The sequence below is a fragment of the Pleurodeles waltl genome, chromosome 11 (assembly GCF_031143425.1).
Source record: "Pleurodeles waltl isolate 20211129_DDA chromosome 11, aPleWal1.hap1.20221129, whole genome shotgun sequence".
NCBI classification, from domain to species: domain Eukaryota; kingdom Metazoa; phylum Chordata; class Amphibia; order Caudata; family Salamandridae; genus Pleurodeles; species Pleurodeles waltl.
Genome location: NC_090450.1, coordinates 938,688,529 through 938,710,948, shown reverse-complemented (window position 1 = coordinate 938,710,948; position 22,420 = coordinate 938,688,529). Strand labels below are relative to the sequence as shown.

The 22,420-nt window shown below is 45.9% G+C and overlaps 2 protein-coding genes across 5 annotated transcripts in view; one reads left to right on the top strand and one right to left on the bottom strand.

The window, feature by feature from the left end:
• POP5 (POP5 homolog, ribonuclease P/MRP subunit) overlaps window positions 1-2,379 on the top strand; it is a 42,395-nt gene extending 40,016 nt beyond the window's left edge. For 2 of the 4 annotated variants that reach the window (XM_069215047.1, XM_069215046.1), the window contains exons 4-5: window positions 1,756-1,839; window positions 1,959-2,379. In XM_069215047.1, the coding sequence (XP_069071148.1) occupies window positions 1,756-1,839; window positions 1,959-2,059 (185 nt within the window). In that variant the 3' untranslated portion in view covers window positions 2,060-2,379. Of the gene's footprint in view, window positions 1-284; window positions 655-1,210; window positions 1,259-1,755; window positions 1,840-1,958 lie in introns of those variants that run through there. The other 2 variants (XM_069215044.1, XM_069215048.1) reach the window with 2 other exon arrangements.
• Window positions 2,352-22,420, bottom strand: part of RNF10 (ring finger protein 10) — a 263,755-nt gene continuing 243,686 nt past the window's right edge. Inside the window, exon 17 of the mRNA XM_069215043.1 lies at window positions 2,352-3,360. Coding sequence (XP_069071144.1) covers window positions 3,287-3,360 — 74 coding nt within the window. The 3' untranslated portion in view covers window positions 2,352-3,286. The remainder of the gene's footprint in view (window positions 3,361-22,420) is intronic.

The following is a 22,420-nucleotide window of genomic DNA, read 5'->3' as shown; positions in this document are numbered from 1 at the left end:
CATCTAAGTGGAAGGAAAGGAATAGTCCATGTGGAGCCACATGACACCACCCACCTGAGCACAGGAGAGTGAGTACCCCTTTGAAGTTTCTGGATGCAGTCTGATGACGGGGGACGGTTGACAAGGTGAGCAATCTGCAGTTAAAAGTATTTATCAGGAGTTACTCTATGTCCTTTTGCATTCTCTAAAACTAGAATGACGGGATGGGGTCAAATTACACTGTCTTGTTATATTTGCATTTGAACATTTGCATAAACTTAAAGCATGAAGTGGCTTTTTTGCAGGAGTGGCTTTTGGACACAGATCAGGCCAGCAACAGACCAGGACTTGTGCTTCGAACATGACCTTTTGTGTTCTGCAATGTAGGACTTTGCCTCCAGGTCACTGATCACCTTCGGGTCTACAAGGAAATAAATGTCACATGTCTTGGCTGAAGCCCAGGCACCAGAGACCCTCGTGCGGGTCCATGACCTTCACCTGCGGCCCGCATTTACAGCGTAGTCTGAATACTGTGGTTTTTGGAGGGGACATGGTTTCCTAGGACACTGAAGAATATGTACAGGTTAGACAGTTTGCAGCTGAGCTCCAGATCAACATTAGAAGGCATTGGAAAAGAGGACACGGACGTCAGAGCACAAGGGGGTAGCATCCATATGCTGCCCCGTTCAGTCACTTCCACAGGCTGCTGTGTGAGCTGTGCTGTGAATGTTTCCAGTCCAATCTGGAAACTGGGAATATTCAAAAGGTGAGGAACCTGTGGTAAAAAGGTAGCCATTAGAATACATGTGAGCTTTGTAATGCTTTCTTACCATGCTTTATTTTTTTTGTCAGCCTGTGTGTTTAACCTATTTGTTCAGGTACAGTAACCTCTTCATTGCACCTGTTATTTCCCAGTGATGTACAGTGAAACGGACAGGGGTTTCTAGGCCTGTTGTAAGTACACAATTCTCCAAGGAAGCACACATACTGTTCTGTTAAAATTGTTTGTGGTGTTAACTTCTTTTAATTGTTTTGCTGTAAACATGACCAGGTTTAGGTGCTGGCATGCGTTTTTCTTCTTGGTGAACCATTGCAATAAAATAAGGCAAATGTAAAGTAAAATGTAAACATCGCACCTGCTTGCAAAGGTCTTGACCTACTTGCTTTGAAACGGCTTGTTGAATAAGGGGCACTGATTTGTTGCAATAGTTAAGTTTCCTCTTGTTTGCAGGAGTTTTATTTGTGGAGTTAGACATGGACTCCAGTGAGAATGATTCAGGTATTTCACTGAATTTGGCTGCATATTGACGAATGGACCTCAAAGCACTAACAGTACAAACTTTCACCTTTCAAGATAAGGAGGTACTTGGTATCATACACTGGTATCAGACGTAAGTGGGCATGGAGATCAGTGATTGGTGTTCTCTGCAGGAAGGAATTGTGACAACTGCAAAGGCTTTTAGGTAGCCCGAACAATTCCCCAGAGAGAGAGAGACCATCACTCAAAACACGACCTGCTGATAAGAATTATGTTCTGGGCCTAATGCAGTGGGAATGATGAAAAGGGTGGACACTAAGTACGGATATTTTGTATTCCATTACTTCTGATGAAATCTGCTCCACCGGATACCCCCAGCAATGAGAAAGTAAAGAGTGCTTGATTAAATGTCATGTAAAATATCTAAATGTTAAGACCATACAAGAAAAACATTGACATACATTTTGGGCTAGTTTACTATTGGCTTCTTTCTGGCTACTTTTCCTTATCCTCCACAGGTACAATACGGACAAGCCAGAAGTTCCTGATTCAGTACAACCAGCAGCAGCTTTTGGTTTTACTTCGAAAGTGCACCAGTCAAGGTATTGAGCACATTGAAAGAATGAAACAATGCCATATTAACAGAGTCTTAGAGTAGCTTGCATACTCTGGGGACAGGGAAAGATCTTTATACAAAGTGACCGCTGTATTCTCATTTCAGAAGAACGGGATTCTGTCCAGAGATCAATCATGAGCTGTTCCCTCGTAGATGAAGAGAAGGAATACCTGGAGAGTGAAGAGGAAGGTGTTGAAACAGAATAAAGTTGCACCCATCACAGAGCTCGCCCTCTGAAAGTTGCTGCCCTAAAAACCCTCATGCACTTGGGGCACTTCTTTCGGCTACTGTCTTAAGTCAAAGTTGTCTAGGAGTTTCAAAAGTGCACAATGTGTAACGAACACTTGAAACCACGCTATAACCATAAGGTGATCTTGTGCAACACGTCTTTTCTATGTAAACTACAACTGTTTATAAATGGATGTCCTGCAGTGTTGTTAACTGCAAGAATGTTTGTAAATATCTGACTGGTGTCACAAACGTATGATACTAGGCAAGTGAATAAAGCTTTTTATTTGTCACTCAACTTTATTAGGAACAAAATGCAGTGTTCACTTTGACAGGAGTACAGATGTTGCTTACTCTTTATTGCAACTCCAGTTACAACTACCTTTCATTTTTTTCAACACATCAACTCTTCAAAATCGTAAGTAATGTGAATGTTTAAACAAAAGTTCAACTTGTATTTTGAAGCTGATTTACCACTGTAACATCAGTTTCTTTAAAGCATTAAGCAACCCTATCCTGCCCCCTAACTAAAGTGTCTGAAATCAGATGATTGCAGGTCTGGTTATCTACAGTGAGATTTGGTGTAGTTTACGGTACGCTGACGCAGTCACCCAGATGCAGCTTATTGTACAGCATATTTTCAATGCCACTCAACCTTCACTTTAAATGTGCACTATCTGGAAGAATCCCACATATGATAAACATACCTTGAACAAACATGCCAGTAACTACATTTCACCACGTCCAATATACCATATTCCTTGCTGGTCCATAAGAAGTGGTGGTTACTGACATTCTGAATATAACGTGAGTAGGTCCAGGAGGACAACCAAATTCAGACTACACAGAACTGTGTGGAGGACAACCAGAGTTCGTTGCTTGATAATATTAACATTAGTCAGACAACCAAAAAGGAATCTAAATTGCTCAAACTGAACTAATAAGCTATAGCAGCAAAGAAACCCATAAAAATAAAATTAATTTGTGGAACATGAAGAGTAAATACTATCTGCTTGCGATAGCTCAAAGTGATTTCTCTTGGTATGGTGTTGCTCTCGCTTAGGAACCTTCCAAATGGCTTCCGTTACAACAGCAATCTCAAAAGTTAGAGGTTAATGTCATTGTCTCGGGAAGTCCTTTCCTTGGCAATTTGGAAGCTGACTTCACTGGTAGTTAATGGGCACATTAAAAGCAGTATTTTGTCATCACTTGGTGTGGACAATGGAAGTGCTGAAGAGAAGTTTCTTCTTTTGTTTCTTTTTCTTCCCTCCCTTTTCCTCTGTTAAGAAAAGAACATTTTGTATCAGTGTTTGGCTTTAAACCATGCGAACACATTATAAACGTCACTTCTCATTTGCCTGCTCCAGCAGACTTTCCACAGTATTCCTTACAACGGCCTAATGTATATACAATTAGGCGCGTTTTTCACTAAACAAGAACTATAAAATTGAATTCAACCATTTGAAACTGTTGAGAGCTCATACAGACTAACTGTAGCAAAGCTGCCTTAAAGGAACCAACATGTCAGTTAAAGAATAAATACCAAAACATTAAGTTTAAAACCCTCCCAGACAGTAACAACTCCAAAACGTTCACACTTTAGTAGGATTACTTTAAACATTCAGTTTTAATCACGTGAACCAGACTTAATTTCTGCATCATTAAACGTTTCCATTCATTTGTTGTTCCAGTGCAAGGATTTTTAGCTTCTGGCAGGAAACTCACCAGAGGCTTGAACCCAGAAACACCGACCAATGACCGATAGGCCCAATCATATTATAGTTCTTTGTGATCTTTCATTCAACTAGAGGTTAGTTACTTACCCTTAACTACAGTTGGCGACTTTGATACAAATGCTTGAATCTTTCCTTGTTGTGAAGCTGGTAGCCACAGTGCTTAACATTTAAATTCCTGAAAAGCTTTTTAAAAAACTGTTCATTCAGCAGCCTGAATGCAAAGGATAACTTGAACTCCATACTTCAGATTTCAAGCACACTTGAACGGTAGGTGGACCAATGGCAATGAAGGGAAGAGCTGTGTAATTCAATCACAGGAACCCCGCAGCCATTAAACAAGATCACTTATTCTGGCTGGGGGCTTTGGCACGGATTCATTGCTGCAGCTGGGAGTCAGAAAAACCAATCACATTGGAGGCACAAAAAGTACAATGCAGCCACCTCGCTGAAGCTCCACTACACAAACTTCAGTTTTAATAAACTTCACAGAACAAGGACAGGTTGACAGGAGCCACCTGGAATAAAGTGTCTTGGCATGCATAGTGCAATCTGGCATTTATAAGGATAGTGGATTTCTTTCATTCTAACAGGATGGACAAAGCAGCATACAATAAATTAGTAAGTATGCTCGGATACTGGCAAGAGGTACAGTTAATAGAATTGGCTAAAGGGACATGCACCCGTCCACTTCCTCGTTTCAGGGATGGAAAGTGTAGACAGAGTGGGATCGGCAGGCCTTGAATGGGATAGGGCAAACGGTGACAACAGTAGAGGGCTGATTTAAAGAGGGTGTTCAGAGTTCACGATGGTCATCGATGGCTTATGAACGAAGCTATATGCTCAGCACTGTAAAGCTGAACACCCCTCATGAGAAGTTAGACTACACTGGACAAGCTAAACGATGCATCTCAGACATTGAAGACACCAGGGCATCCATTGCCAGCCCACCGGTCTAGCTAGAATCACATACCACAAAAGGATGCAAAGGCTGCAGCTCTGGAAGGACGAATCCAGAGAACCGATGGTAACATTCTTGGCATTGATGAAAGCAGACAGATGCTGACAAGGAAGAATGAGCAATCTCTTCAGAAGTCCTTGTTCAGTCACCCCTTTTGAAGCCATTTTGTGGTGGAGCAAACTCATTGGTACCTGGCATGACAGCCTACACCACTCCCTCGTGGTGTATAATTTCCTTCTATAACACATCTAGCATCCTCTAGATTAGACAGAGTCTTACTGACACCAGGACCTATTACTTGCACTTAAGACTAGTGTGGCGTCTAAAGTGTCTGCGCACCCAGTCCTTGCTCAGCTATCACTTAAGCACAAGGGAGTCACTTGCCACTGATGGCAGGTTAAGAGCACAGCACCGCTATATACAGGGTTCTGCCAAGACATTAAGGTACACACCAGACTTCATGCGGATATCAAAACACTCATTGGCTAAAGAGAGCACACTAGAGTGTGCAATACTTATATCCGGGACATATGTAGCACCAAAGAACATAGGGTACTCAGATGGTTCTTAGATCCAACACGCTGGTTGACAGAGCTTTAACTGAAACAGAGACATTTTGAAATATTGGATGAATATTAAAGCTGAAGGACTCCAGGTGAAATTCATGTGGGCACTTAATGAGATTAGGGAATCAGGAGGAAATTTCCGTGGTGGACTGAAGGTTCAGGTTTTGGCGCCAATGTGTTCAAGGTTCGGCTAACACAATCAATGGTAAGGTAACTGCTGGCAGATCAGGAGACAGATCAATGTTAAGAGTTTGTAGACTTTCACCATCATGACATACTACATCACCAAAGTTTGCCAGCAGACAAATTGACAGATGTGTTTTTATAATTCTCCTTTTTCTGGCTCTCCAGCAGGATATCTGTCATTCTCCATGCTGCTTTCTCCTTCAACTGAAAAAAAAATAATCAAAGAATAATTCCTTCCACTGACCCCATCTGGGACCTTTTCCATCTTTAGAGCTACCACTCAAACTCGAAAATGGTGCAAAATAGCATATCTATGTCACCAATCAGGAAAATGGCTTTGCCTGGGTCTCCTGTAAATCCAACTCGCCCTACACCTCCTCCAGCACCACCAAGCAGACGTACAAGATCTACCTGATCGCCATCAGCATATTCCAGTCTAATCTTTTCCAACATACTTCGACTTCACCAGCTGTTTCCTTTGCACATATCTTCACTGTATGACTACTACTTTTAAGGATGCTCTCATAAGCGTCACAAATAAGCTCAGCATACAATTGGAGATGCCTGAAACATTCGTCTCTGTAGGACTTTAGCGGGTACTGGACAAAGGTTGCTGCTGGTTTCAGGATTTGCAGATTTAGTGGAGAAGAAATTTCTTCACCTGCAGCCATTAAAATGGCTACACGTACACAGCAAAAGATATGCCATCATCCAAGGACTGCCTTATATTCACCAGTAACCAAAACCAGACTTATTGTGTATATGGTAAGGACAAAGCACCTATCTGATCCTGAAACATCAGTACCTCCAGACTCCGACCAAGACAACCAATGCTGCAGTGCAAGAAAGTGTGGTACTGCAGTGTTGGCTTACAAATGCCAGCAACAGCCTTACTGAGCAGATAATGAAAATGTCACTTACCCAGTGTACATCTGTTCGTGGCATCAGTCGCAGTAGATTCGCATGTTCTGCAATAGCTCGCCATCTGGTGTTGGGCCGGAGTGTTACAAGTTGTTTTTCTTCGAAGAAGTCTTTCGAGTCACGGGACCGAGTGACTCCTCCTTTTGTCTCCATTGCGCATGGGCGTCGACTCCATCCTCGATTGTTTTTCCCCGCAGAGGGTGAGGTAGGAGTTGAATTGTAGTAATAGTGCCCATGCAATGGAGTGACTAAGTATGCACTTATTTAAGGTTGAGATGATACATATATAAATAATTGAAGGTAACTTCCAAACTGCTACAGGCTCCCGGGGAGGCGGGTGGGCACATGCGAATCTACTGCGACTGATGCCACGAACAGATGTACACTGGGTAAGTGACATTTTCAGTTCGATGGCATCTGTCGCTGTAGATACGCATGTTCTGCAATAGACTAGTAAGCAGTTATTTCCCCAAAAGCGGTGGATCAGCCTGTAGGAGTGGAAGTAGTCTGAAATAATGTCCTTAATACAGCTTGACCTACTGTGGCTTGTTGTGCGGATAACACGTCTACACAGTAGTGCTTGGTGAATGTGTGAGGCGTAGACCATGTGGCTGCCTTACATATTTCTTGCATTGGGATGTTTCCTAGAAAGGCCATGGTAGCACCTTTCTTTCTGGTTGAGTGTGCCCTTGGTGTAATGGGCAGCTGTCGTTTAGCTTTAAGGTAGCAGATTTGGATGCATTTAACTATCCATCTGGCTATACCTTGTTTTGAAATTGGGTTTCCTGCATGAGGTTTTTGAAATGCAATAAAGAGTTGTTTAGTCTTTCTGATGTTCTTTGTTCTGTCAATGTAATACATTAATGCTCTTTTGACATCTAATGTATGTAGTGCCCTTTCAGCTACGGTATCTGGCTGTGGAAAGAACACCGGAAGTTCCACTGTTTGATTTAGATGGAACGGTGAAATAACCTTTGGCAAAAATTTAGGATTGGTCCTTAGGACGACTTTATTTTTGTGTAGTTGTATAAAAGGTTCCTGTATAGTAAACGCCTGAATCTCGCTTACTCTTCTCAGGGAAGTAATGGCGATGAGAAATGCCACCTTCCAGGTTAGGAACTGTATGTCGCAGGAGTGCATGGGTTCAAAAGGTGGACCCATAAGTCTAGTTAGGACAACATTTAGGTTCCATGAAGGAACAGGTAGTGTTCTTGGTGGTATAATTCTCCTAAGGCCCTCCATGAATGCTTTAATGACTGGTATTTTATATAGGGAAGTTGAATAGGTAGTCTGCAGGTATGCAGATATTGCTGCAAGGTGAATCTTAATGGAAGAGAAAGCTAGGTTAGATTTTTGTAAGTGAAGCAAGTAACCCACTACATGTTCTGGAGTTGTGTGTAATGGTTGTATTTGATTAATATGGCAGTAGCAAACAAACCTCTTCCATTTACTTGCATAGCAGTGCCTGGTGGATGGCCTTCTTGCTTGTTTTATGACTTCCATACATTCTTGGGTAAGTTGTAAGTGCCCGAATTCTAGGATTTCAGGAGCCAGATTGCTAGATTCAGCGATGCTGGATCTGGGTGTCTGATCTTTTGGTTGTGCTGTGTCAACAGATCTGGCCTGTTGGGCAATTTGATGCAGGGTACCACTGATAGGTCTAGCAGCGTTGTGTACCAGGGTTGCCTTGCCCAAGTTGGTGCTATCAATATGAGTTTGAGTTTGCTTTGACTGAGTTTGTTTACCAGGTAAGGAAGGAGAGGGAGAGGAGGAAAAGCGTAAGCAAATATCCCTGACCAGTTCATCCATAGGGCATTGCCTTGGGATTGTTTGTGTGGGTATCTGGATGCGAAGTTTTGGCATTTTGCGTTCTCCCTTGTCGCAAACAAGTCTATCTGAGGTGTTCCCCAGAGTTTGAAATAAGTGTTCAGTATTTGGGGGTGAATTTCCCATTCGTGGACCTGTTGGTGATCTCGAGAGAGATTGTCTGCGAGTTGATTTTGTATCCCTGGTATAAACTGTGCAATTAGGCGAATTTGGTTGTGAATTGCCCAATGCCAAATTTTTTGTGCTAACATGCTTAACTGCGTGGAGTGCGTCCCTCCCTGCTTGTTTAGATAATACATTGTTGTCATGTTGTCTGTTTTGACGAGAATGTATTTGTGAACTATTATTGGTTGGAAAGCTTTTAGTGCTTGAAAAACTGCAAGAAGTTCTAGGTGATTGATATGCAGTTTTGTTTGCTGTACGTTCCATTGTCCTTGTATGCTGTGTTGATCGAGGTGTGCTCCCCACCCTGTCATGGAAGCATCTGTTGTTATTACGTATTGTGGCACTGGGTCTTGGAAAGGCCGCCCCTTGTTTAAATTTATGTTGTTCCACCACAGAAGCGAGAGGTAAGTTTGGCGGTCTATTAACACCAGATCTAGAAGGTGACCCTGTGCTTGAGACCACTGTGATGCTAGGCATTGTTGTAAGGGCCTCATGTGCAGTCTTGCGTTTGGGACAATGGCTATGCATGATGACATCATGCCTAGGAGTTGTAATACCATCTTTGCTTGTATCTTTTGTGTCGGATACATGCGTTGTATGATGGTGTTGAAATTTTGAATTCTTTGTGGACTTGGAGTGGCTACTCCTTTTGATGTGTCTATTATGGCTCCCAGGTATTGTTGTACCTTGCGTGGCCGAATTTTGGATTTTGTGAAATTGACGGTGAACCCTAGTTTGAAGAGGGTTTGTATGATATGATTTGTGTGATTTGAGCACTCTATTAACGAATGGGCCTTGATTAGCCAGTCGTCTAGATATGGGAACACATGTATTTGCTGCCTTCTGATGTGTGCAGCGACTACCGCTAGACATTTGGTAAAGACTCTTGGTGCGGTTGTTAATCCGAAAGGCAGTACCTTGAATTGGTAATGTATTCCTTTGAATACAAACCTTAGGTATTTCCTGTGCGATGGGTGAATTGGTATATGGAAATAAGCATCCTTGAGGTCTAAAGTTGCCATGTAGTCGTGCAGCTTTAGCAATGGCAATACTTCTTGTAGTGTGACCATGTGGAAGTGGTCTGATTTGATGAAAGTGTTGACTACTCTGAGGTCTAGGATTGGTCTCAGTGTTTTGTCCTTCTTTGGTATCAGAAAGTACAGTGAGTAAACTCCTGTGTTTATTTGTGTGTTTGGCACTAATTCGATTGCATTCTTTTGCAATAGTGCCTGCACTTCTATCTCTAGGAGATTGGAATGGTGTGTTGTTAAATTTTGTGCTTTTGGTGGTATGTTTGGAGGGAACTGTAGAAATTCTATGCAGTAACCATGTTGGATAATTGCTAGAACCCAAGTGTCTGTAGTGATTTTCTCCCATGCTCTGTAATAATGACCTATTCGTCCCCCCACTGGTGTTGTGTGGAGGGGGTGAGTGACATGTGAGTCACTGTTTAGTAGTAGGGGTTTTGGGGCTTTGGAATCTTCCTCTATTTCTAGGGAATTGCCCTCCTCTATATTGTCCCCGAAAACCTCCTCTATACTGTCCTTGGTAACTGGACGGTGTGGCTTGTGAGGTGCTGGCTTGTGTGCTTTGACCCCGAAACCCCCCTCGAAAGGGCGTTTTACGGAATGAGCTGTAATTCCCTCTGCTCTGCGGGGAGTAGAGTGCGCCCATGGCTTTGGCAGTGTCCGTATCTTTTTTGAGTTTCTCAATCGCTGTGTCCACTTCTGGACCGAACAGTTCTTTTTCATTAAAAGGCATATTGAGAACTGCTTGTTGAATCTCTGGTTTAAATCCAGACGTTCGGAGCCATGCATGCCTTCTGATAGTTACAGATGTATTAATTGTTCGTGCAGCTGTATCTGCAGCGTCCATGGAGGAGCGGATCTGGTTGTTGGAGATGGCCTGTCCCTCCTCAACCACTTGTTTGGCCCTATTTTGGAAGTCTTTGGGCAGATGTTCAATGAGATGTTGCATCTCGTCCCAGTGGGCTCTGTCATAGCGCGCAAGTAGTGCCTGGGAGTTCGCGATGCGCCACTGGTTTGCAGCTTGTGCTGCGACTCTCTTACCAGCTGCATCAAACTTGCGGCTTTCTTTATCTGGGGGTGGTGCATCTCCAGATGTGTGAGAGTTGGCCCTTTTCCTAGCTGCTCCTACAACAACAGAGTCTGGTGGCAGCTGTGTTGTGATGAAAGCCGGGTCTGTAGGAGGCGGCTTATACTTTTTTTCCACCCTTGGTGTGATTGCCCTACTTTTGACCGGGTCCTTAAATATGTCTTTTGCGTGCCGGAGCATACCAGGGAGCATAGGCAGGCTTTGGTAGGAGCTGTGGGTGGAGGAGAGTGTGTTGAACAAGAAATCATCCTCGACCTGTTCTGAGTGGAGGCTTACGTTGTGAAATTGTGCTGCTCTAGCCACCACCTGAGAGTACGCGGTGCTGTCTTCTGGTGGAGATGGTTTTGTAGGGTATGCCTCTGGGCTGTTATCTGACACTGGGGCGTCGTATAGGTCCCATGCGTCCTGGTCTTGGTCACCCTGGCTCATGGTGGTGTGAGCTGGGGAGTGTGATGGCGTTTGTGCTGGTGAAACGTTAATCACGGGCGGAGGAGAGGGTGGTGGTGTAACTCTTTTCACCACTTTTGGTTGTGGTGCTTGTTCCGTCTGGAACTCCAACCTTCTCTTTCTCCTAATGGGGGGAAGGGTGCTTATTTTTCCTGTCCCCTGCTGAATGAAGATACGCTTTTGCGTATGGTCCGCATCAGTTGCTTGTAGCTCTTCCTCAAACCTATGCTTCTGCATTTGGGAGGTTAGCGAGTGCTCTTCTGTATAAGAGCCTGAAGCTGGGTCGCTTGCAGTTTGTTTCGGCGTCGAAACTTTGTCTGCGTGTTTTTTCGGCTCCGAGGTGACTTTTTTCCTTTTCGGGGCCGAAACCTCTCGGCGTCGATCTGTTTCGGTGCCGCTGTCTCGGCGTCGAGCCGTGTCCACACCGGCATCTCGGTGTCGAGGCTTGTCTCCAGCACTTTCTCGGTCCCGAGAAGGCTGCGTGCCGGTGTCTCGACCGGAGTCGGACGATCTCGGCACTGTTTGGGCCTTTTTCGGTGCCGACGGTCGGTCACCGATTTTATGGGTTGAGCCATGGCCTGGTGGCAGTGGCGTCCCCTGGGCCTTGTAAATGTTTCTTTGTGTGGTTTTCGACGTCTTACTCACGGTTTGTGTATCGTCGAATCCTTCGGAGTCTGAGTCTTGGATCGAGAAGGTACCTTCCTCTTCCTGTTCCTCGAACTCCCGTCGGGCTGTCGGTGCGGACGCCATTTGAAGTCTTCTGGCTCGACGGTCTCGGAGTGTTTTTCGGGACCGGAACGCACGACAGGCCTCGCAGGTGTCTTCGCTGTGCTCAGGTGACAGGCACAGGTTGCAGACCAAGTGTTGGTCTGTGTAGGGGTATTTATTGTGGCATTTGGGGCAGAAACGGAACGGGGTCCGTTCCATCGGCGTTCTTCAGCACGCGGTCGGGCCGACCAGGCCCCGACGGAGGATCGAAAAACTACCCCGAAGGGCACCGGAGCTCTTCGATCTTCGATGCGGTGTTGAATCTAAGTATGCCGATCCCGAACGCAACAATACCGACGAAAATCTTCCGAAATTAACTATTTTTTCTGTTCCGAAACTCGGAGCGACAGGAACACGTCCGAACCCGATGGCGGAAAAAAAAACAATCGAGGATGGAGTCGACGCCCATGCGCAATGGAGACAAAAGGAGGAGTCACTCGGTCCCGTGACTCGAAAGACTTCTTCGAAGAAAAACAACTTGTAACACTCCGGCCCAACACCAGATGGCGAGCTATTGCAGAACATGCGTATCTACAGCGACAGATGCCATCGAACGAGACAGTTATTGGAGTACTTGTCCTCTTTTGCAGAAGATCCACTCACAGACCGAATTTCCTGGAAATACTTCTGAAAGGACAATCACTGAGAAATCAAGTGACTACTGATTTTTTTTGGTTCCCTAGTAAGGTCTCAAGAAGGAATTTCAGCCAATTCTGGATTTGTCAGCAAATGTCAAAAACAATAGTTCAGGGCAGTGGTTCCCAAACTTTTGACTTCTGTGGACCCCCACTTTATCATTACTGGAACCCAGGGACCCCCAGTGAATCATTATTGGAATACGGGGACACTCAAATGAATCATTACCGAAAGCTGGGGACCTAATCTGATAGTGTTATTTAATTTTTGAAGGAGTCACGGACCCCCTGAGGAGGCTTTGTGGACCCCCAGGGGTCCCTGGACCACAGGTTGGGAACCACTGGTTCAGGGTGTTGGCCTTCTAGCAAATGTATCCTCAGCTCATAAGATTGGCAGTGTTTACTGCATCTGCAAGATGTCCATTTCTATTTCCCAATAATATAAAAACACTGCGCATCCTGAGATTCAAGGTGGGGAAACCCCCATTATTAATTAAAAAGTGCTTCAAGTCGGTATGAAATAGGCACAACAGAATTTCCAAGTGCACGGCAGCTCATTTACTGAAACCGAAGGCCATTCAAATAATCACACCTAGGCTGGCTGATAAAAGTGCAATCACCAAAATAGTGTTAACAGATGGGTTATGGGATTATGGTGGTGTTGAAATCCCATTAAGTCTTCAGATCACTATGGGAAATCAACAACTCCTTAACTATTTAGGTGCTACTCTAAAGGCAAAAAATCTCCTACGGCATAAGGTATCGTCCATGCAGGGAACTGGGCGTGATTAATTTATCTGGTACCCGATGCACATATCTTCATGAAACCTCTCCAAACGCACATGGAATACTAACTGGACAGGATGAGGAGAATTGGGAAACTTATCAGTTGGTGGTGCAAAAGAAACATGCTGTAAGGAACTCAGTTTCACCAGACCCTACCTTCTCAGACCTTAGTGACATGCATGCCTGACTGGTTGGGGAGCTCACTTCCAGAATCTAACTGTACTGTGTTTGTGGTTAAAGAAACAATAACTACTTTATAAATAAATGCACTGGAGCTCAGAGTGATGCATCTGCCTTTGTAGTTCTTCAGATATTTGAAAAACACTCAAACTATAGACTACAGCATAACATTCTGTCCATAGCATGGGTGGCTGTAGATAGGCATTCTCTATATGGACTATAAGGCAGTACTCTCCAAGGCAGTTTGTTAGTCAGTGGATGGTCCAGATAACCGAAACAAATTTAGAAGTACTGTTTGGCCAACTCTAGCATGTTGACTGACAAGAAGCCATTCAGTAATGTTTTGTGAACGTGTGGGGTTGACCATGTATCTGCTTTACAGATGTCCACTATGGGAATAGTCCCTAAGAAAGCCATGAGGTTCTCTCCTCCCCCCACACCTCCCTTCTACCTAGTAGAATGTGGCCTAGCCGGAGCGGGGAGAGCACCTTTAGCTTTACAGTAGCATGTTTAGAAACATTTAACAATTCATCTAGCTATGCCATCAGGTGACCATTGTGAGGTTTAATAAAAGCTACAAAGCTATGGCGTTTTACGAAAAGATTTAGTTCTGCCAATGTAGTATAGTAGAGCCCTTTTAACATCTGACTTGAATGGCCTTTTCAGCTACCAAGTCTGAGTGAGGGGGAAAAACTGGTAGTTCAATTGTTTGGTTGACGTGGAAAGGAGAGAACATGGGTACAAATTTAGGGTTGGTTCTAAAGAAACCTATCCACATGAATGCAGATGAAGGAAAGTGCCTTATCTGGTAGAGAATATCTAGTTGCAGATTTCTTACCTATAGAATTTCCCCCAGACGTTAGTCTGGATCCAGACATTTCTCAAGCAGCACCCCCTGTGTGCTGCAAGGTGGTGTCGAACGGCTCCACGTAAGTCATCAGCCGCACCAGATAGGAAGTTACAGGTCCCATATAGATGCCACCTTGGCACACAGATGTCAGTTTCTTTTCAACTACTTTTCAGGCCAGAAGCGCAGAGCCATGAAAAACACCAACCGCTGATGCGTCAAAACTAAGGTCCTGAATGGAGAGTCCCTGGCCCTAGACATCAGTTCACAGAACAGGGAGGATGGGTGAGTGGTTCGGTAAGGAATCTGCAGCTAGATATTGTCTCTACCAGATAAAGCATTACTAAAAGGTAAGTAACTTGTCCATCTGATAGACATCTAGTTACTGATTCCTTACCTTGGAATAGATACCGAAGCATTACCATCCACGGAGGTGGGTCTGCAAACCAAGATCATACTAGAAAGTCCTGCAGGACCGAAAGGGCAAATTACCCGTGCCTACGGACCGGACTGTTCAGGCAGCAATGTTTGGTAAACGTATGCAAGGATGCCCATTTTGCTGCCTGACAGATGTGAAGGGCTTGCACACCGCATGCTAACGCAGAGGTCGCAGCCATCGCTCTAGTAAAATGAGCACACAAACCTTCAGGTGGTTGCTTCTTGGCAAATATATAGCAGATTTTAATGCAGAGTAGGACCCATCGGGAGATGGTCCTCTTCTGCACTGCCTGACCTTTCTTCGCAGCCACATACTAAAAAAAAATTGATCATCCACCCAGAACTCTTATACGATCAAGGTAGAATGCCAACGTGGCGTCTCATCCTTCTAAGGATGTGGGGGATGTGTAAGTAGGCAAGGTGATGGATTGGCCTACATGAAAAAGCATGACCACTTTTGCAAAAAGGAGCTCTAGTGTGAAGCACGACTATCAAGATAAATGGAAAAGTAGGGTGGCTTAGATGACCATGCCAGCAGCTCACTCACCCTGCGGTAAATGTAATTGCCACAAGGAAGGCTGTTTTTAATGTCAGAAGCCTCAGAGGACAATTGTGGAGCGGCTCAAAAGGAGCGCACATTAGGAATGTCAAAACCAAATTTAAATCCTATTAGGGCATAATGAATAGGGACGGAGGAAACATACGAATAAGACCTTTAAGGAACCTAGTGACAAAAGGTTGATCAGGCAACCTAAAAATGGCGGATAACCTTTGAGAGTGCCCATAGCAGAGCCCCGTCGGGCCAGAAAAAGGATAAACAGGACCTCAGAGGGGCAGGGTTGCAACAGACTTGTCTGTGCACCATGCCACAAATCTATTCCAATGACAGTTGTACACTGGTTTGTTGGAGGGACGCCTGGTTGCCATGATGTTAGACTTCAGGCAGAAAGTCAAAAACTGTTGCCTCTCAATCTCCATGCAAGACGAAAGGCTCAACAGGTTAGGGTGGAGAACCGCCCCCTGCTGCCACAGAAGACCTTCCAGAAGGAGGCGGTTCAATAGCCAGGATACCAGACTCCGTGCCCAATCCGGAGCCACAAGAATGACTTGGGTGCAGTTCTTGATAACTCTGGGCAGAAGTGGTATAGGTGTAAAAAGTACAGGAGACCAGAGTTCCACTCGAGACAAAAAGCATCTGAGCGATTGCTGCCTTAGAAACTCAAAACCACAATATTGCTGACATTGCCCATTCCCTGCAGAGATGACCAGATCTAACCAAGGCTCTCACCACTGCTGAAAGACCCTGCGCCACTTCCAGATAAAGACTCCATTTGTGATTAACCATTGTGGGCTAAGTTTGTCCGCTCTGGTGTTCAGAGATTCACAACCACTCCCATGACTTTCCTCTTGACCGGGACCTCAACTTATGTGGAGTCTAGCGTCAGGCCACCATCAGCTTCAGGGACAGCTTCCTCAAAGCCTTCAGATGCATGGCCCAACCCCCTGAGCACAACTTCGGTCATAGTTGCACTCCAAACACCAAAGGCACATGATAAGTCACTCACTAGATTTGCAGTACTTGAACCTGGTCTTCCTAGATGACATCCTCGAATGCACCAGAATTTGTATAACTTGAAAAAACTTCAGCAAAAAGGCCTGTCAAAAAATGACCGAGGGGTAACTTCGGATCAGCGCTGGCTGGTGTGGAAAGAAAAAGAACTGATGTCAGCGCGCTGAGGTAGCACCTATATAGGACCCTCAACATCACATCTGGCGCAGATGATGCAGACACTCCGAGCTGATCAACGCCACCTAACAGTGCACAGGGGTACTGCTTGAGAAAAATCCCCAGATCCAGACTGACACCTAGGGGAAATTTAAAGGTAAGGCACCTGCTAATAGATCAATCAGATTTGAAAAATCATGGCTCATCACCCCGGGGGTATCCTGGCGCTGTGGGTAATTGCTGCGAACTGGTATCTACTCGAACACGTCTTGAGCTGCATTTTGAAGTTGAGGGGGTGTGCGTGGTATGAATGCAGGGCATGTCTCTATCAGACAGGCTCTTTTAAGATAATGTGCATCTCACTCATACACCTTAATGAGGTAATAACTACGAGGGAAAACTACTTCCCAAGAGAAGAACTGCAAAGAACTGGGTTGCAGTGGCTCTGAAGAGGAACTCATGAGACTTGTGTTATATTAAGTTTCCAGAGAGGTAGGTGGGACTCTGGGTGGGGTAACCCTCTGAAGTCCTTACATGATGGCTTTAATGATTGGAATTCTGAACAGTGAATAATGTCCTCAGTTTTGCATGGATGCAGCAATAACCGCAAGGTGCAATCATATGGAAATATATGCTACCCCTGACTTCTGGAGATGAAGCACAAAGACAAGGTCTTGAATGGCTGGTGTAAGGCCGTCAAAATCCTTAAAATTACAGTAGTGTAAAAATCTTTTCCATGTTACTGCATAGCAAGCTTTGGTAGATCTACAAGCTTTATTTAGGATGTCTATACACTTGTGTGAGAGATTCAGATATCTGAACGCTAAGACCTCAGATGCCAAATTGTTAGATTGAGTTGGCTGGGGTCTGGGTGTCTGATCTGGTCCTGTTTCTGGAGGAGACAGTCCAGCCTTTTGAGGAAGTTCTCATGAGGAATACAACACTAAGCAGGGTCAAGTACCATGGTTGTCTGGCCCGCATGGGGGCCACCAGGATCAGGGAGGTTTTGCTGTAGCTTCCTTACCACATGGAGAAGTGGTGGGAGAGGAAGAAGAGCATAGGCAAATATCCCCAACTAGTTCATCAATAGAGCATTGTCCATGGACTGTGGGTGTGGAGGCCAAGGTTTAGCTTTTTGAGAGCGGTGTATAGATCTATTTGCAAGAGCCCACAGCATAGGAAGTAGGGGAATAAGACTACTCCTTCAATGGCTGCATGAAATAAGCAGCCTTCAGATCCAGGGCAGTCATCTTGCTGCATCAATAGGATAATATCCTTTAGGGTTCTCATGCGGAAGTGTTCTGACAGGATGTACCTGTTGAAAGAACATGTGATTGAAGATTGGCCTGAATAAGCCACCGTTGTTAGGAATGAGCACGTTTAGGAAGCAAACCCCTGTGCCCTGGTGTTCTAGAGGGACTAGTTCTACAGACCCTTTGAGAAAGAGCACCTTAACCTCTTCGTGAAGGCGGCAATGGTGTTTGAGGATAGGGAGTATGAGGAGAGCTATTTGGTGGGGTTGAAGGAGCTGTAAGCAATAACAGTGTAATATTATGAGGACCCTGGAGCTATTCCCTGGGAGATCTGTGTATAGCCTCTATCACCATATATGATTGAGGGTGATCAGGAGAGATGATTTTGTAACCCCTTTGTCCATTGCTGATTAAGAAAGCACCCTCTGGTGGATGAGGTCTGCAGAGCACCCACTGGCTTCACAATACTAGAGTCCAGCATTTCACCAACTTACAATCCGAAGAGATGTTCACTATTGCATTCCAGGTTAGTAAGATGCTGCTGAACCGCTGGCTTAATGCCAGATATGTGAATGCAAGAGTGATGACAGTGTTGGACAGATGTTTACTCACCCCCACCCCTCCCTCCAGCAGCAGTGTAAAGAGTGTAGCGTATGTGCTGTTCGGAATGGTCTTTCCTTCCGTCTCAAACTCCTCTTAGCTGCTCAGGGAGATATTGGATAAGCTCCTCAATCACATTCCGCCAAGCCTTATCAGTGGCGGCTGGTGACATTTGAAAGTGGTGGGCGTAAACGTTCGTGAGGAGTGACCTGTCGCACGCAAAGCGCAGCAAGCGATCCAGAGTGTTATAAAGGGGGTTTGTGGCCTCTTGTTCTCCTTCTCCCCCCCCCCCCAAAAAAAAAAAATTAACGTTTGTCAGGCTTTGCTAGATGCTAAAAAGCAAAATAAATATAACAATTAGTAGTGGTACTGGCACCCAAACAAATTAAGCCTATTTAATGCATACTGTAAGGAAATGCCTCCTTGGCATGGTTACCCCCTGACTTTTTGCCTTTGCTGATGCTGTGTTTTGAATTGAAAGTGTGCTGAGGCCTGCTAACCAGGCCCCAGCACCAGTGTTCTTTCCCTAACCTGTACTGTTGTATCTACAATTGGCACACCCTGGCATCCAGGTAAGTCCCTTGTAACTGGTACCTCTGGTACCAAGGGCCCTGATGCCAGGGAAGGTCTCTAAGGGCTGCAGCATGTCTTATGCCACCCTGGAGACCCCTCACTCAGCACAGACACACTGCTTACCAGCTTGTGTGTGCTAGTGAGAACAAAATGAGTAAGTCGACATGGCACTCCCCTCAGGGTGCCATGCCAGCCTCTCACTGCCTATGCAGTATAGGTAAGACACCCCTCTAGCAGGCCTTACAGCCCTAACGCAGGGTGCACTATACCATAGGTGAGGGCACCAGTGCATGAGCACTGTGCCCCTACAGTGTCTAAGCCAAACCTTAGACATTGTAAGTGCAGGGTAGCCATAAGAGTATATGGTCTGGGAGTCTGTCAAACACGAACTCCACAGCACCATAATGGCTACACTGAAAACTGGGAAGTTTGGTGTAAGGAAATGCCTCCTTGGCATGGTTGCCCCCTGACTTTTTGCCTTTGCTGATGCTATGTTTACAATTGAAAGTGTGCTGAGGCCTGCTAACCAGGCCCCAGCACCAGTGTTCTTTCCCTAACCTGTACTTTTGTATCCACAATTGGCAGACCCTGGCATCCAGATAAGTCCCTTGTAACTGGTACTTCTAGTACCAAGGGCCCTGATGCCAAGGAAGGTCTCTAAGGGCTGCAGCATGTCTTATGCCACCCTGGAGACCTCTCACTCAGCACAGACACACTGCTTGCCAGCTTGTGTGTGCTAGTGAGGACAAAACGAGTAAGTCGACATGGCACTCCCCTCAGGGTCCATGCCAGCCTCTCACTGCCTATGCAGTATAGGTAAGACACCCCTCTAGCAGGCCTTACAGCCCTAAGGCAGGGTGCACTATACCATAGGTGAGGGTACCAGTGCATGGTACCCCTACAGTGTCTAAACAAAACCTTAGACATTGTAAGTGCAGGGTAGCCATAAGAGTATATGGTCTGGGAGTTTGTCAAACACGAACTCCCCAGCACCATAATGGCTACACTGAAGACTGGGAAGTTTGGTATCAAACTTCTCAGCACAATAAATGCACACTGATGCCAGTGTACATTTTATTGCAAAATACACCCCAGAGGGCACCTTAGAGGTGCCCCCTGAAACTTAACCGACTATCTGTGTAGGCTGACTAGTTCCAGCAGCCTGCCACACTAGAGACATGTTGCTGGCCCCATGGGGAGAGTGCCTTTGTCACTCTGAGGCCAGTAACAAAGCCTGCACTGGGTAGAGATGCTAACACCTCCCCCAGGCAGGAGCTGTAACACCTGGCGGTGAGCCTCAAAGGCTCACCCCTTTGTCACAGCACCGCAGGACACTCCAGCTAGTGGAGTTGCCCGCCCCCTCCGGCCCCGGCCCCCACTTTTGGCGGCAAGGCCGGAGAAAATAATGAGAATAACAAGGAGGAGTCACTGGCCAGTCAGGACAGCCCCTAAGGTGTCCTGAGCTGAGGTGACTAACTTTTAGAAATCCTCCATCTTGCAGATGGAGGATTCCCCCAATAGGGTTAGGATTGTGACCCCCTGCCCTTGGGAGGAGGCACAAAGAGGGTGTACCCACCCTCAGGGCTAGTAGCCATTGGCTACTAACCCCCCAGACCTAAACACGCCCTTAAATTTAGTATTTAAGGGCTACCCTGAACCCTAGAAAATTAGATTCCTGCGACAACAAGAAGAAGGACTGCCCAGCTGAAAACCCCTGCAGAGGAAGACCAAAAGACAACAACTGCCTTGGCTCCAGAAACTCACCGGCCTGTCTCCTGCCTTCCAAAGAACTCTGCTCCAGCGACGCCTTCCAAAGGGACCAGCGACCTCTGAATCCTCTGAGGACTGCCCTGCTTCGACGACGACCAGAAACTCCCGAGGACAGCGGACCTGCTCCAAAAAGACTGCAACTTTGTTTCAAGGAGCAGCTTTAAAGACCCCTGCAACTCCCCGCAAGAAGCGTGAGACTTGCAACACTGCACCCGGCGACCCCGACTCGGCTGGTGGAGAACCAACACCTCAGGGAGGACCCCCGGACTACTCTCCGACTGTGAGTACCAAAACCTGTCCCCCCTGAAATCCCACCGCTGCCACCAATGTAGGAAGTTGGCTCTGTATGTGCTATTTCAAAGTAAGGAATAGCATGCACAGAGTCCAAGGGTTCCCCTTAGAGGTAAAATAGTGGTAAAAATAGATAATACTAATGCTCTATTTTGTGGTAGTGTGGTCGAGCAGTAGGCTTATCCAAGGAGTAGTGTTAAGCATTTGTTGTACATACACATAGACAATAAATGAGGTACACACACTCTATAACAAAACCTATTGGCTGGATTTGTCTCTGAGTGTGTGTACCTCATTTATTGTCTATGTGTATGTACAACAAATGCTTAACACTACTCCTTGGATAAGCCTACTGCTCGACCACACTACCACAAAATAGAGCATTAGTATTATCTATTTTTACCACTATTTTACCTCTAAGGGGAACCCTTGGACTCTGTGCATGCTATTCCTTACTTTGAAATAGCACATACAGAGCCAACTTCCTACATTTGGTATCAAACTTCTCAGCACAATAAATGCCCACTGATGCCAGTGTACATTTTATTGTGAAACACACCCCAGAGGGCACCTTAGTTGGATACAGTTTCAGGGGGCACCTCTATCTGTGTTGGCTGACTGGTTCCAGCAGCCTGCCACACTAGAGACATGTTGCTGGCCCCATGGGGAGAGTGCCTTTGTCACTCTGAGGCCAGTAACAAAGCCTGCACTGGGTGGAGATGCTAACACCTCCCCCAGGCAGGAGCTGTAACACCTGGCGGTGAGCCTCAAAGGCTCACCCCTTTGTCACAGCACCGCAGGACACTCCAGCTAGTGGAGTTGCCCGCCCCCTCCGGCCACGGCCCCCACTTTTGGCGGCAAGACCAGAGGAAACAAAGAAAACAACAAGGAGTCGTCACTGGCCAGTCAGGACAGCCCCTAAGGTATCCTGAGCTGAAGTGACTAACTTTTAGAAATCCTCCATCTTGCAGATGGAGGATTCCCCCAATAGGATTAGGGATGTGACCCCCTCCCCTTGGGAGGAGGCACAAAGAGGGTGTACCCACCCTCAGGGCTAGTAGCCATTGGCTACTAACCCCCCAGACCTAAACACGCCCTTAAATTTAGTATTTAAGGGCTTCCCTGAACCTAAGAATTTAGATTCCTGCAACTAACAAGAAGAAGAGGACTGCTGAGCTGAAAAACCCCTGCAGAGGAAGAACAGAAGACACCAACTGCCTTGGCCCCAGACTTACCGGCCTGTCTCCTGCCTTCCAAAGAAACCTGCTCCAGCGACGCTTTCCAAGGGACCAGCGACCTCTGAATCCTCTGAGGAATGCCCTGCTTCGAGAAAGACAAGAAACTCCCGAGGACAGCGGTCCTGCTCCAAAAGAACTGCAACTTTGTTTCAAGTAGCAGATTTAAAGACTCCTGCAACTCCCCGCAAGAAGTGTGAGACTTGCAACACTGCACCCGGCGACCCGACTGGTGGAGAACCAACACCTCAGGGAGGACCCTCCGGCGACTCCAAGACTGTGAGTAACCAAAGTTGTCCCCCCCTGAGCCCCCACA